At 39.0% G+C, this 15,009-nt stretch overlaps 2 protein-coding genes across 2 annotated transcripts in view; one reads left to right on the top strand and one right to left on the bottom strand.

Annotated features, from left to right (window-relative positions):
* tio (zinc finger domain-containing protein tiptop) overlaps positions 1–3,751 on the bottom strand; it is a 323,446-nt gene extending 319,695 nt beyond the window's left edge. Inside the window, exon 1 of the mRNA XM_083131022.1 lies at positions 3,388–3,751. Within this exon, the coding sequence (XP_082987148.1) occupies positions 3,388–3,427 (40 nt within the window). The 5' untranslated portion in view covers positions 3,428–3,751. The remainder of the gene's footprint in view (positions 1–3,387) is intronic.
* A 105-nt stretch (positions 3,752–3,856) lies between these two features.
* The window catches only part of LOC145990271 (uncharacterized), an 89,111-nt gene continuing 77,958 nt past the window's right edge, over positions 3,857–15,009 (top strand). The window contains exon 1 of the mRNA XM_083125990.1: positions 3,857–3,942. The gene's annotated coding sequence lies outside the window, so the exon portion shown is untranslated. The remainder of the gene's footprint in view (positions 3,943–15,009) is intronic.

Genomic DNA, 15,009 nt, shown 5'->3' with positions numbered 1-15,009 from the left:
ACATCACTGGTTTTGTTTGGAAATGTTGCTTCATTATTTTTGCATTATGTCAACATGTAAATCACTTATTTCTACGCAGAAACGTAAAGTGGAATTGATTATTTTCTTTTAACATACAGTGAATGATATTTGCTTAAACATTACTCCTAATGCTTGTTTCATGTAAAACGTCAAAGCTTTAGCATCAATGAAAATCCTAACATTTCACTTACATTTATGTATAACTTTTAATTTTACAAAGTGCCTTTTGCAACATATATAAATAAACAAACATCTGTGTGTACCAAACGCAAGGTAATGAAGTTTGTGAATTGGGCATAAGTCATTTAGTTTATTCAAGGAAAATTTGTGACAACTTCTGTTACGAAAACTAAATGTAGTCTATTTTCAGTAACGAACCTTTCTTCATTACCAGTGAAAATATATTGATTTTAATCTCTTGTATTTTTGTAATTCGATATATCAATGACGCTCTTAAACCAGAAGTTTGAAAAAATAAGTGCCTTGCAATTTTAGGTGGGTACATAAATGAAACCATTAGAAAACAAAAAACTCCCTGACATAACTTACAGATCAAAACAAAATTATGAATAAAAGTGATGAAATCGAATTTATACCTTCATACAAGAGTCATGTTATCAATCTTGTATATAGAAAACGTCACACATAGATTCCATTCAAAATAATTTCACTGGCAATGAAGAATGGGTCGTTAATTAAAATAGAGTACATTCAGTCTTCGTGAATGAAATCCTTGTGAACTACAAAAGATGCCAATTAAATCGATAACAGTATTGTTCTGCCGATAATTTCAGGTTTTTAAAGTCAATTATCTGGTTATATATCCTGTAAAGAACTTGTAATATTTACTGGTAGATAAAATATTCACTTTAAATTAAACGCCCACGATAAAATATAATGACTTCTCGCTTCCAAGATGAATTTGTGTGAAGGAATTATGTCACTGTGCTTGTAACATATACAGATGTAGTTCCGGAAAAGAAAATATAAGTTCAGTATATAATAATAGTATTTCCGGACAATATGATATCCAATAGTGGCCGGATCATTTAGTTCTTAGCACCACCCACTGTCTGTCAATGGACGAGCCGCATGTGAGGCATGATTCTGATTGAAAGAACTATCGAGTAACGGAAGTCACATCTTCTAATCGCCGATTGTAGAACAATAAGAAGTCAATTATCATGCATGTGACACTATGAATATGAAATGGCAGAGATGTAGAAATTAGAATACGAATGCAATGTTTTACGTCGCATTAAATACATCAAGCTTATGATCACTTACGTACGTACGTTTCTTTGAATTAATCAACGACAATCCATTACTAAATCCAATCCAATGTGATTGTTCCACAAAATTCACGTTATATTAGGTGTTCTTATTTTGACTGACAACTAGAAGTTTCTACGTTACCGAGGCCTGAATTCAAAATTCTTAAGGATCTCTCTGGCTATGATATTTCTAAAAATATTTTTCCAGAACTTTCTCCTACAAAGTGTGATTCAAAAATAATATCGATGATGTAAATGCTGACAAGATTTACAGAAAAAAACGCAGGGGGTGAAGAAAGGAGAGATTCATATTGGCGGATGATGTAATTCGCAATTGACATGACACGACAGTAATATGCACAAACTGACGTCGGCAGTGGCCCGCTTTCAACCGAAGTTTGAGTGACATATTTGATAGTGAGATCTCAATCTAAACGTAAACAAAACATGAGCTGTCATTAATCAGTGAGTGAGGGAGGGAGATGTGCGTGTAAGGAGATTGAGCTCCCAAGTTAAACACTGAGAAAGAACGTTGTTTTGTGTGCAAGAGTAAAAGACTATGAACTTGTCACACTCGTCATATTTGCGCCAGCGGTAAGATAGTTGTTCGGGGTAACAACGTGTGCAAACTTCGAAAGTAACTTTGTACAGTGTCATCTAATATGCTATTAGCAACATGAATGGCAGTGCATTCTGTTGTGTGTAAATATAAACAAAAACACGTCCTTCACGTTTTCCCACAGTATTCTAAGCCCGTTTGCGATCTGCTACAAATTTTCCTATTAGACGGTTGAAACATCATGAACTCGATCTGAAAACAACATTCGACAATCTTACCTTCCGTGAAACAGGTGAACTCGCTACTGTCACAGACGAATTGCTGAGCGGCGATGTTTTTAAGTCCGAATTCTTATCGAAACTTGAGATATTAAACCTTCGACATCACGCTACACTGTTTCCTTAAGATTTTTCTGCTCGCATGAAGACGTGGGCAAAAGCGCCGTCTTCGTCTTGTGACTGCCGAGAAGCGAACGAACTGATCGATCGTAACACGGGGACGACGTGCGCGAGCGGGGACTGTAGCCTTGTTCTCGGCTACAACCTGCGGAGCGACCGACAACTGCAGGGAGGTCGGAAAAGACGCTTAGGCCTAATAGTTCGCCCACACGCAGACACCGCGTGCTACACAAAAAAAACAACCTCCAGCAACGATAACGCACGCACACAAGAACAACTTACCGCCAAGTTGTACCGGTGTGTTCTTGTTATTGTTTTTCTTCGCTTCCTACCTCTGCCTCTTATCGCCCCCCTTTCCTAACCCCCTTTTCACGGCAGGCCCCGAACAAAAGCTCCTTTCGCACGACCGCATCAAAACCAAAGATGGATTGCACTACAGAACACAATGACAGGTTGACGTGTGATTGACATCAAGGCTCTAGCAGGAATGATTGATAGAAATGCATAAACACGCTGCAGATGGCACTTTTTAGAAGCCTTTTCAGAGGCATGACGGTGCGACAACGCCTTCGAGAATGTGTGTCTGTTAAAAATAACGAAAACGAATTTGGAAATTACATGCAAGGGGATACTTATTTCTGTAAATAAGACGTGTGCAAGGGCAAGTGTTTGCCCTTGCACTCTTTTCACAAAAAAGGGACGATAACTGTTTCCGCGTCTGAACACAAGTTTACTTGCCGAAAACGTATCTGGGACGACTAAGACATATTTTTATGTAATTTTAGTACCTTTTGCTATGTTGAGCACCGAAAACGCAGCGTGTCACACACGGGAACTTCGAAAACTGAAGTTTCGCGCCGCATCGCAAGGCCCGGTTTCATTGCTCGTTTCAAACATGACTTTATTTACCCGCTTCCTGCTCTCTCGTACCTTACCCACCCTTAGATTCTGCATTTGGACGCTCCTAGACCAACACAGCTCCGGCCCGAAGGCTCTGTCTATCAACGTGTCAGCTGTCACTCACAGCGCAACCGACTTGAACTTCCAAGACGCCGAGTTGAAGGCGCTCGATCGTCGAGAAACGCAGGCCCGACCGGGAGAGAACTCAAGGTGGAAAGAAAACGGCTGTACTTACATTTCATTCGCTTCGGGCAATCCTGTTTCCTGCGTGGCATGGCTTCCAGGCTTTCATTCAAGTAAAGAAGGCAAAAACGACGATATCTTGTCACACAGCCTTCACACCCACTCGACCGGCAGGCAGCCGGCCACACACTACTCCCTCAGCACAGAGCACGGACTGACACATCTCGCGACCTCCTGCCAACCCAGATCCCAGAGAATCCTGGACAACAAATCCACAATACTATCCTGCAACAACACAACACACTGTCAATCAATGACTATCCTCTCCGCTAAGCGCAGGAAAAACACTCGTCAAGCTTCAATCACAAACCCCCTACTTCCGTCGTGTCAACCTCTCGTCACGATTATTCGGAAAATCTGAACTCGCACAAAACGCCACGGCGAGTACCTCATGGTTTTCATCTGACGTCATGACAGGTGGGAGGTGCCAGCACAGCCCATTGAACTTGGATCTTGAGTCTTGAAACTATACAGTGTATGGACGGATAAACGTCGATCGTAGTGTGCCGTGGCAAAACTTCAGGTTCGAGGACCTTTCACAGAAAATGTAAGTAATTGCACAAAACTTTACATATTCTAGCTCACGCAGACGTAGAATTTACGTTTGTGAAGCGTCTCAGTACGCAGATATAACCGAGAGAATTTCGCATTTTTGTGTGCCAAGATGGACTTCACCATTTCATCCACCGTAGCAGTTTTAGCCTCGAACGTGGTATCTGTGCGTAGCAGAAGAGCATAAAAACAAATTCTCGTGTGAGGCATGGAACAAGTTTATTCGCAGGAACTTTTGCACGTAAGGACATTGCACTAACGTATGAGCATGTACGCACCAAATTCCTTCGAATTTTCATTTATTATTAGCAACCAATGTTCATCCAATGTAGCGAGTTGCAATCGTTACACCGGCACCCCGTGCGAGAGTAGATTTAGAATTTACGACTTGTGCTCCGAAGCTTTGCCGCGTGGAGGCAGCACCTGTCAAGATGCTTCCGATCGAGGCGGAGTGTTCGCCAGCAGACGAAACGAGAGAACGAAAAGCAAGTGCGGATGTGTAAAATTGAGCAAAAATAACAAAACATATTTCACGAGCGGGTGACAGTAGGTGACTCATCTCTGCTCACGAGCATCTGGTAAAAAGAAACTGTTCTTGGATAGCTATCAGCAAGTAGATTCGGTCGAAAGCTTAACGGTTACAAAGTACATGCTGCACCAGTTCCTTGAGTAGGTGTTGGGATAGGCATTTTAGGCTTACTTTTTTAAACATATCATAACTACGCTGTTTAGAACGGGGCGAACAGCGTGAACTAAAAGCTTACCTTCACAACGATCACCTTTTCTATCCTGAAAAAGACAGGAGGAAATGTTTTTGTGCTTTCCGATGAATCTTCCAATTTTAATATACCCGCTGTCGTTAAAGTATTGTCGCGTGAATAAATTTGAAATTGATCAACGAATCTGTGCACATGTTTATGATTTTTATTCAGTGGCGGCGATTGGGTCCCAAAACCGAAGGGCGGTGGGGGGCAAGGTGCCAAAACTGGGGGGCAAAGACAGTACATTTCCCTTCGTAGATAATATTTTGCATAGTGCGGGGTAAAAGTGGCGAGAACTGGGGGGGGGGGGCAACTGCCCCCCTCGCCCCCTTAATCGACGCCACTTTTTTTTATTGCTTCATGGTGTCAGCAGACAGATCATAAACCTTATTACTTTTGAGTAATTGGGAAGGAACATGCTATAAAATACAATGATCAGAACGCTTAAATTTTAAAAGTAGATGTGCTACAGCTTAGCTACCTACTCCTACGTGCTACTCGTTACTTTGCAAAAAAAAAAAAATAAATAAATAAATAAATTAAACAACCAGTAGCGTCGATATCAATATATTTTGATAGCAGTTTAACCATATGTGACTTGTTTTTACTAATTCTTGAGAATGACATCCCACACATCCACAATCTCGGTCATTTGTGGAGGTCATGTGGTCAGCACCACGCTTTGGCCTCATTTACCTCCCAGGCAAGAGCCAGGGGTCCGAACCCCCCGTCCCCGAAAGACTAGTTAAGCACGAAAATTAAATGATGAATTAAAAAATAATAAAATAAAATAATGAAAACACACTTGTCGTTTATTCGAGGACTATTTAAATCCACTGAACTTATTGGAAGGCAAGGGTTATATTGGGATCATACGACTTTGAATGGCAGTAATTATTACTTATAATCCTGTGCATAAAATATTACCAGGAACTTTACTTTTCGACAACTGGGTATAACATCCTTTTGTGATATTAAATAAATATTCAATTCTTTATTATTGGCATTAATTTCCTTGCCAGGCTAGTGTTTTTTTTTAAATTTCGCCCACCTTAACCATACGTAAGCTAGATAATGAATACGTGCTATTGTATCTCTATTCTTATACCGTCTTTCAACCTATTCATGTCGAATATTTTAATTAATACCTTTTGAATTAATTTAATATAATTATAATTATTTTAATTTAAACGTTATTATTATTTTATTTGAGACACTTGGTTCGGACGCCCCTGAAATATATTACTATATACGTGCCTGCTCCCAGGTACCCATTTATTCGAGGCTGAGTGAACCTCAGAGCCAGTGGCTCAGCGCAGTTGTCCGTTCCCCCCCCCTCCCCTGCAAGCAACATATTGGGGGCCCCTTAGCGAAATAAACTATCGAGAATACTATAACGAACGTATATATCATTCATGTCAGAAAGGTAGATGAATGTACAGCAGTTAGCTAGTCTTCCCAACACAGTTGTGCAAGAAATTATGTTTTACTCCAAATAACCTGGCTTCCAGGGGCGGCGCCAGAAATTTTCGACCGGGTGGGCAGAAGCTCCTTATTGATAGATTAGGGTGGGCAGTATAAATGTAAGACCATATATGTGTATGTAAGACGTATGTATCCCCCCCTCTCTCTCTCTTACACTCCCGATTTTCCTTACGTCTTTTCCCTTTCCCATTCTTGTTTTCCTCTTTATTATTTTCTAATCTATTCTCGCATCTTGTTCCATTTCCTTTCGCTTTGTCTCTGCTGGAGACAATCATTTTAAGGAAGTGTTTACCCATGCGCAACCATACATTCTAATCACATTCTTTCATGCATGTTAATACAGTGAAATAAATGTGAATTAGGTTTAAGCTTGTGTTGCAAATACAAGGCACATACTTGATTTTATGTATTCGGCGACAATGAGAGAAAGTGCGATGGTAGACAATAGTGAAGTAATTTAAATGCATGTTCCGGAGCATAGTATTTTCATCATATGAGTTTTTGACTGAAAGAGTTTTCTTACTCCTTGGGGGTCACTTCTCTTAGCTTACAAGGTTTGTACAATTGACAATCTATCTGAATGTTTGCAGTAGCGGCGATTGGGTGCCAACATTAGAGGGGCAAGGACAATATACGTTTTCTTGGTAGAAAAGGCTTGGCATAAGGAGGCCATAGTGCGGGTGCAAAATGTGGCGGGGAGTACTGCAACCCCACTTCCCGCTCCTCCTAATCGCCGCCACTGAATGTTTGAATTAAAATGACTGTCTTATTAGGAATAATTTAAAACACACACGGAAAACAAATTCTTTGTTCATTGTCCATGAAAGTATTCCTAGGCTAATGAAAGGCTATTTTGACAAAATATCACTCATAATTAATAAACAAGTAAGATTGAAAAATCTGTTCAGAATTGATTAGCTAAGTTGCTATTTGTTTTCGGAACTGTCATGTTGCTAATGCGGGAGAAGCAATGCACGTATGGTTACATGAACGTATTTTTAGAGGTAACAAAATGGTTTAGTACACAAGGAATTCATCGAAGTTGATCACCGTACCAGTAATAATTCATCTATTTTTCATACATGTCTTGGGTTGTATGGTGTGACCATTTCGAACACACTAGAATGTCAACCTCTATCCTGTGCAGCTAACCCTGGAAACTTTTTTCTTTCTGGGCAACGAGTCCCTGGCGCCTGGAACCACTGTCAAATTAATAATTTATGAGGGTTTGTATTTTCAGTGTCAGCATGTGTTTATTTTCGACCCTTGGTTACTTTCATCTAATCACCATTGAATCTTATAACGTCGTCATTATCAAAATTATCAGAAAAATGACTTAAAATAAAACAAATCAACCACAACTTACTCTTCCAAAAATGGAGTTTCATTAGTTCATACCTCTTAGAAAGTTGAGGTGGTACTTTTAATTGCACAGCGTTTCATTAGTGGATCAAGGCAGCTAATTCCGTGAACAATGACGTTGTTTTCCGAAACTCACAAATATTTGTCTCAGGCAATCACCCTCTTAAAATAGACGCATCTTCTGTGGTGATAAAATGCCACGTTTGGTGCGAGTTATTTCTGTATATTTTTTCCCCAATGGCATAACGCTCTCGTTATAATAGAGAGGGGTCCTGTGTTCGACTCCCCCCTCATCTGGTGGAAGCACAATGCACACTGTTCGGACTACACGTTAAACTGTAGGTTTGGTCCCGATTAGCCTATCTGAGCATAAAAGTGGGCTTAAAAACAAACTAACACAATCGTCTTCTATATACTTCGTGACATAACTTTCTTTACTTCAGCTGCATCTACAGATTCTGTTGACTTTTTTGGCTGATTCATGTGGCAAAATGTATGTGTGGAACGAGGATTTCTAAATAGGATAAGCCAACTCATTAGCAATTGAATAATTACAGCTTTTCCCATACTTAATATTTATTCACTTCGGTATTGTAGTGATTATTGTGATTCCTTATTATAGGTGCATATGTAGAACGAATATAAAGTTGATATTTCGCATACTATATTAATATTTGAAGATGAGAGGTATATAAAAATTGTAATGAAATAAAAAGGGACACTTCTGGAATTTCAATGCAGAGCTAATTAAAACTATATTATACTCTGTAGCATATTTAAACCCGAAGGTTTATGGATGCAGCAACACAAGCCTTCCATCTGTTCCTATTCGGGGCAAGATTAATCCAATCTTTCTCATCCTTACCGATTTCTTTTAGGTCCATCTCAACGTTATCCCTCCATCCTCGTCTTGGCCTTCCTACTGGTCTCTTACGATCAGGTTTCCCAAACAAGAATTCTGTAAACTATTCTTTTCTGTGCCATTCGTGTCAGATGGCCTGCCTATCTAAGTCTTCTTGATTAAATTATTCTAATAATAATAATTAAAAAAATCGAAATAATTTATTGTGTTGCTGGAGGAAGTAACGCTAAGATGATGTTTTGATTTGTTTTTTTGGAGATTTTTTAACCATACCCAGGCCGGGATATACAATACGTATGTGGAGGCCTGGAGCTTACAGCATCAAGACCTCACTCCAATCCCCTCTGCACAGTTTAAGTTATAACTTCTCGCCAAGTTACATGGTGTGGTTTGTTATTATATTTTTACCACATCCGAAGTACCTAATTTTTTAATTATGTGGTACTTTTCAAAGCAGTCTTTCCCAGTGAAAGCCTGGAGCTGAAGTCCTGATGTTCACCCTAAATTCTCTAATCTTGATCATACCCTGCATCATTTTGAGCCTCCTAAGCCTACTAGCTGCTTTTAATCATAGAAGTGTTCATTTGATCACAGTTTTTTTTGTTTCAATAGCTCTAGTAATTACTTTCACTTTCTAATGACAAAATTGGCCTTTTATGGGTTGGTAATATGTGAACATTTCTAGCATAGATAATATTCACAAGTAAAATATACATGTTATGAACACCAGAATACACTTATATGTATATTGAATCATTCATATATCCCCAAGTATATGTACTTATTGAATTTGATTGGGTGGGCAATCGGGTGGGCACAGGAATTTTTGGGTGGGCGCTTGCCCACCCGTGCCCACCCCTGTCGCCGTCCCTGCTGGCTTCCCATATTTTGCTATCGACTTCAGTGCACTAGCTTCTGGAAACTAAATCAGGATGATATGAAACTCTCTGATAAATACAGTAATTGGAAGATAAGTTTGTTGAACATCAACACAATGAAAATTCAATATCTATGTGCATGAGGAAGTTCGACAATGGCCCCAGTTCGCAGGCAGATGAATGGAAAGGCCTTCGCAGTGACTCATGAGTGCACGTGGACCCCAAAGACTTATTCTTCAGGCACTAACTCAAAGCAACAGGTCTGTACTCAAATGAAGCAAACTTGTGCATACTACAAACAGAAATCTATTGGATAAGAAACAAAAACAAATGAAAGTTTTTGTTTGCCTCTCCCTTGTACATTTTTAGGTATTTTTAATCAAAAATGGAATTGAATATGCACATGATTGTCAAAAATAGCAATTTTCTTTTAGTAAGAGGCTCACATAGCCAAATAAAATGCATTAAGCTTACATGACATTAATTGTAACGCAAAATTTAGATTCAAAATGTGCTTTATTTCCTGTTAACCAAGCACCAGATCAACAAACTTTCTTTTAAGTGCTGAAACGTGAATCTCCTCCTGCTGTCCCTAAATAGATATGTTGACTGAAACTGCTTTCAATATCGCACGTCGTAATTGGATTACATTTGTATGCAATGGATTTCACAGCGAAATCTTGAGTTTGCATTGTCTATTGTTGACAAGAATGTTAGAATATCAGATCTGCTACTCTAACATTCGCGTCAACAATAGAGAATTCAAACTCAAGCTTTCGCGGTGAAATCCATTCCACATGTCAAATCTATATCTATGCATTGTCAACTGTCAAAATTTAAAATAAACATAGAATACGAAACGAGCATAATGCAGATAAACGGAAAACCTTTGGTATTTAACACAAGGAGGGATAATGTGATAATAGCATGAATATGGAATATATGTCGGAAAATATGTGAAAATATGAAAATTACGTAAAATAACAAAAAATAGGTAAAATATGAGCTAAAAGCTTATAAATGGAAAACAAAAATTGCATTTTCAAGCTTATTACAATTCGCGAAGATAGTAGTACAAAATAACATTGATTTGAACATCATAATATGAAGATATGTATTTAGATGCAAATGCGGTGCCCATAATTGGTAAATTTCCTGATATAAATATTGAGTGTGTATGGACAATGACGAATATGATCGGAAATCTTTGATGATTCGAACCCAGGATCTCTATTTTTAATAACCCCTGGACCATGAAGGTCTGAAGGACAAAAGTGTTTTTCCATATTTCTCATTAACACATTATAGTGTTAATTAGGCTGTAATTTTTAAGTATTACTACCTCCACCATGTGAAATGTAACCGAACATAAAATTTATTACATTATCAATGCAACGTTTAAGCTTGCGTAACTCCTTGAACTTTCTATTGCTTGTTTGAATCACTTAACAACAATGTCAGTATCAAAATATACTTCATTGGAAGATATGGCCCGCCCATGGGCGCACCCAAACTTCTTTCCAGGGGGGGGGGGGAGAAATAATACTTTCGCAGGCAGGACAACAAGGCCGCTCGCAGGATATTTTCTCAGGGGGCAGAGGAAATATGGAAAAATGCTTTTTTCCCGAGATAAGACATTTCTCATAAAGCATTTCCACCACTAGGACTATTTGCATAGTCACTTAATCTGTCTTTAACCCTTTTCCGTGTTTTCACGCTACAATTTCACCGTTTGAATTATATGAAGTCTTCCTAAATATCTCAGGGGGGGAAGTGCCCCCGTCCCCTCTGCGGCTGCCCTTGGAGGACAATGCCTTATTTTGAATTATTTGAAGAGAGAAAAACATTTATTTTACTTTCCACTTCCAGAAAGCATAATCAGTGAGATTAATTTTTTTACCACTCGTTTTCCAGCTGGGGCCAAGTACTCCCTTACCCCTCGATGGATACGCAGTGGGGTTTACCCACAGAAGTAAGTCTGACGCCGCCACTGTCTTTTGCACATGCAGTGCATAGGACGATTTGAAACAGTCCTGCCTGGAACATAGAGTCTGCAATGAAGTGCTCTCGAGTTGTCCAAAATAAGAATGTCATTAGCTCTTCAAAGCTTCAGTCCTTAAAGAGGAGTATGCATACTCTATTTAGTCGTTGAACATATGAGTTACATTATTCCCAACAATCAAAAAAATCTCGGAAGATAAGAATTACAGCAGCTTTCCAAAACCTCTATTTGAAGGTGGTAATTATATTAGCTCTCGAAAATCTCTTTCCTTGAAGATGATAATTACATTAGCTCTCTAAAGCCTCCTTCCTAGAAGATGAAAATTATATTAGCTCCAGAAAATTTCGAAAATCTCATTTTTTGAAGAGAATTATACTAATTCTCTAAAATATATTTGCTTGAAAATGAGAATTACATTAGCTCTCTAAAACCTCATTCCTAGAACATGAAAATTATATTAGCTCCAGAAAACCTTATTCTTTGTAGATGAGAATTATATTATCTCTAGAAAATCTCTTTTCTTAAAGATGAGAATTACATTAGCTCTCTGTATGCTCATTCCTAGAAGATGAAAATTATTATAGCTCTCGAAAACCTCATTCCTAGAAGATAAGAATTATACAGGTTAGGTTAGTATTAGCTCTCGAAAATCTCTTCCCTTTAAGATGAAAATGATATTAGCTCCAAAAAACCTCATCCCTTGAGGATGAGAATTATAATAGCTCAGAAAATTTATTTCCTTGAAGATGATAATTGCATTAGCTCTTTAATGCCTTATTCCTTGAAGATGAAAATTATAATAACTCTTGAAAACCTCATTCTTTAAAGATTAGAATTACATTAACTCTTAAATTCTCGTTACTTGAAGATGAAAATTATATTAGCTCTGTAAAACGACGTTTGTTGAAGATGAGGATTATATTAGCTCTCGAAAACCTCACTCTTTGAATGTGAGAATTGCATTAGCTCTCTAAAGTCTCACTCCTTGATATCAGTTCTCGAAAACCTAATTCCTTGAAGGCGAGAATTGGATTAGCTCTAGAAGGCCTGCAGTCTCTGTGTGCGAGTGTCACGTTAGCTCTTGAAAGTTTGAAGCAGCTATCCAGAAATCACCCAGAACACTGATACGCGGGGATACGTTTTGGGGGGTTGAATGTCAACTCTCGAGGGCGGATATTGGAGGACAGGGGTGAGTCCATTTCAAAAACTGGCCATCCGCTTGAATTTTCTTTCCCGCGTGTTGGCCGAGAAAGAAGTCCGCCGCCGAACGCATATGCACCTTCTCCTTAGCCATGTATAGTCTTGGCCACTTTGAGAACCTGTTCATGCTAGAGCGCGAATGACAAATAAGTGTCACTCGTGGACCAATGACCTTTCGTAACGACGTAGCAGATTTACGGCCCTCGGCCCCCGATAAAACTTCCAGAAACAAGACTCAGCCGACGTAAAGAGTGATCGTTATGTGGTCCACCAACCGAGACCATTGAAGGCTCTCCCCCCTCCCCCTGACGTCCTCTCCTTCCCGGTGCGAATCCACACACGCTGCACGCGAGTCGCATTTTGGAGAAGGTGCGAGGAGTGTATAAGAGGCTCCTTCGGCATCTTCATCTGGTAAGGAAATGCAGTTGGTCTTAGGAAGAAACACGTTTGCTAATTACATTCTGTTAATTGTGGTTTGCTTACAGGTAAAAGGTAAAATTTCCCTATTTTTCATTACACTGTGCCCATGAAGGCAGACATGGTTGTTCGGCTCAACACAATCTCAAGGCTAACGTCGTCGTGTTGTAATCAGGAGGTCCCGAGTTGGATGCCCGGTGGAGGCACTTAGAGGTTCGAATCCCACTTTAAACTATAGGTCCATTCTAAGGATGTATTGAGGGGGGGGGTCCAAGGGGGGTCCGGACCCTTACCGAAAGAATTACCAAATACTAAGATAAAATAATGAAAATGTACCTGTTAGCATTTGTTGTACTATAATTGATAGTTAGTTACTTCCTCTGAAATTGGAAGGCAAGGATTATTATATTGGGATGATGCTGCTTTGAAGGGCAGTACCAAAGAAGATTGATGCACGCTACTGAATATGATAATATGCATAAAATATTATTCAGCAACATCCTTTTTTTATTCAATAAATATTCAATTCTTTATCCATTTGATATTAATTTCCTTCTTTTTATACAAATTTGGCGATCTTAAGTACACCGAAACTAGTTGAGAAATATATACTATTGTATTTATAGTCTTAAAGTTAAAATATACAAAACAGTAATTTCGCCTGTACTATTATATGGGTGTGAAACTTGGTCCCTTACATTGAAAGAGGAACATAAATTGAGAATATTTGAAAATAAGATCCTTAGGAAAATATTTGGACCTAAAAGGGATGAGGAGACAGGTGAGTGGAGAAGGTTACATAATTTAGAACTACATAATTTGTATTCATGTCCAGATATTATTAGAATAATTAAATCAAGAAGACTTAGGTGGGCAGGCCATGTGGCACGAATGGGAGAGGAAAGAGGAGTTCACAGGATTCTTGTTGAGAAACCTGATGGTAAGAGACCTGTAGGAAGGCCAAGACGAAAGTGGAGGGACAACGTTGAGATGGATCTAAAGGAAATTGGTAGGGATGGAAAAGAGTATATAGATCTTGCTCAAGATAGGGACAGATGGACGGCCTGTGTTGCTGCAGCCATGAACCTTCGGGTTTAACAAGGCTAGAGAGTTAGTTAGTTAGTTAATGTATTTATAGTCTTATATCATCTCTTTTAAGTATTCATATAATTATAAAAATGCAATATTAATAAATGTACGTATTTTAATTAATATTTAATTTAATTATAATTTAATCGTTTTAATGTAAACATTATTATTATTATTTCTGGGACACTTGGCTGGGACCCCCCCCCCCCCGAAATATATTTCTAGATACGTGCCTGGTCCACTCCCAATTATCCTTTTTATGAATAAAGTGGACTAAAATCATTCTCATTCTCAAGCTATAGACCAAATCGATGGCGTAGAGTTAACGTCGTGGTCTTGTAACGAAGGAGTCCCGGTTTCGATGCTCGGTGGAGGCAAGTAGTGGTTCATTTGATTGGTTGATTGATTGACTTGGTTTATTTTACTTCCATTCTACCACTTCTGGCTGATCGCAAAGGTGAGAATGAGTCATGAAATTAAATTGATGAAGGGACACTCACATAGAACACCTATGCTGAGGTCGGAATTCGAACCCGCGACCCCTGGTACCGTAGCGTCTTGTGATAACCAGTCCGCCAAGGAGGTCCGCTTTTATGCCACTTTCGGCTAATCGCGAAGATAGAGAAGTGATAAGATGAATTTGATGAATGGACAATGACAAACAAATCTTGACAAACACCAGCCTCCACAAACAAATATACTGGCTGTGACTCCAGATACCAGTGCCTCGTTAGTATGCAAAATGAAGTACAGGTTGAAGAGAAGACATAGTGCTACCGATCCCACTTTAAACTGTCCTAGTTAACCTTTCTGTGTATAAAGTTGACTCATTCTCAATCTTCACCATAGCGAAGGTGATGTAATCAGCACCACACTTTGTTTGCCTTTATGATGTAACATATCACAGCCTGATAGAGAGAGATCAGGAGAATAAGGTGGATGATCAATCACTTTATAGCCTGACAGGGAACACTGTCTCCCAGAAACGAGATTATAGCAAGTGTCT

The sequence above is a fragment of the Lepisma saccharinum genome, chromosome 1 (genome assembly GCF_977018435.1).
Source record: "Lepisma saccharinum chromosome 1, izLepSacc3.1, whole genome shotgun sequence".
NCBI classification, from domain to species: domain Eukaryota; kingdom Metazoa; phylum Arthropoda; class Insecta; order Zygentoma; family Lepismatidae; genus Lepisma; species Lepisma saccharinum.
The sequence above is the reverse complement of the archived record's forward strand: the minus strand, read 5'-3'. Positions and strand labels throughout refer to the sequence as shown.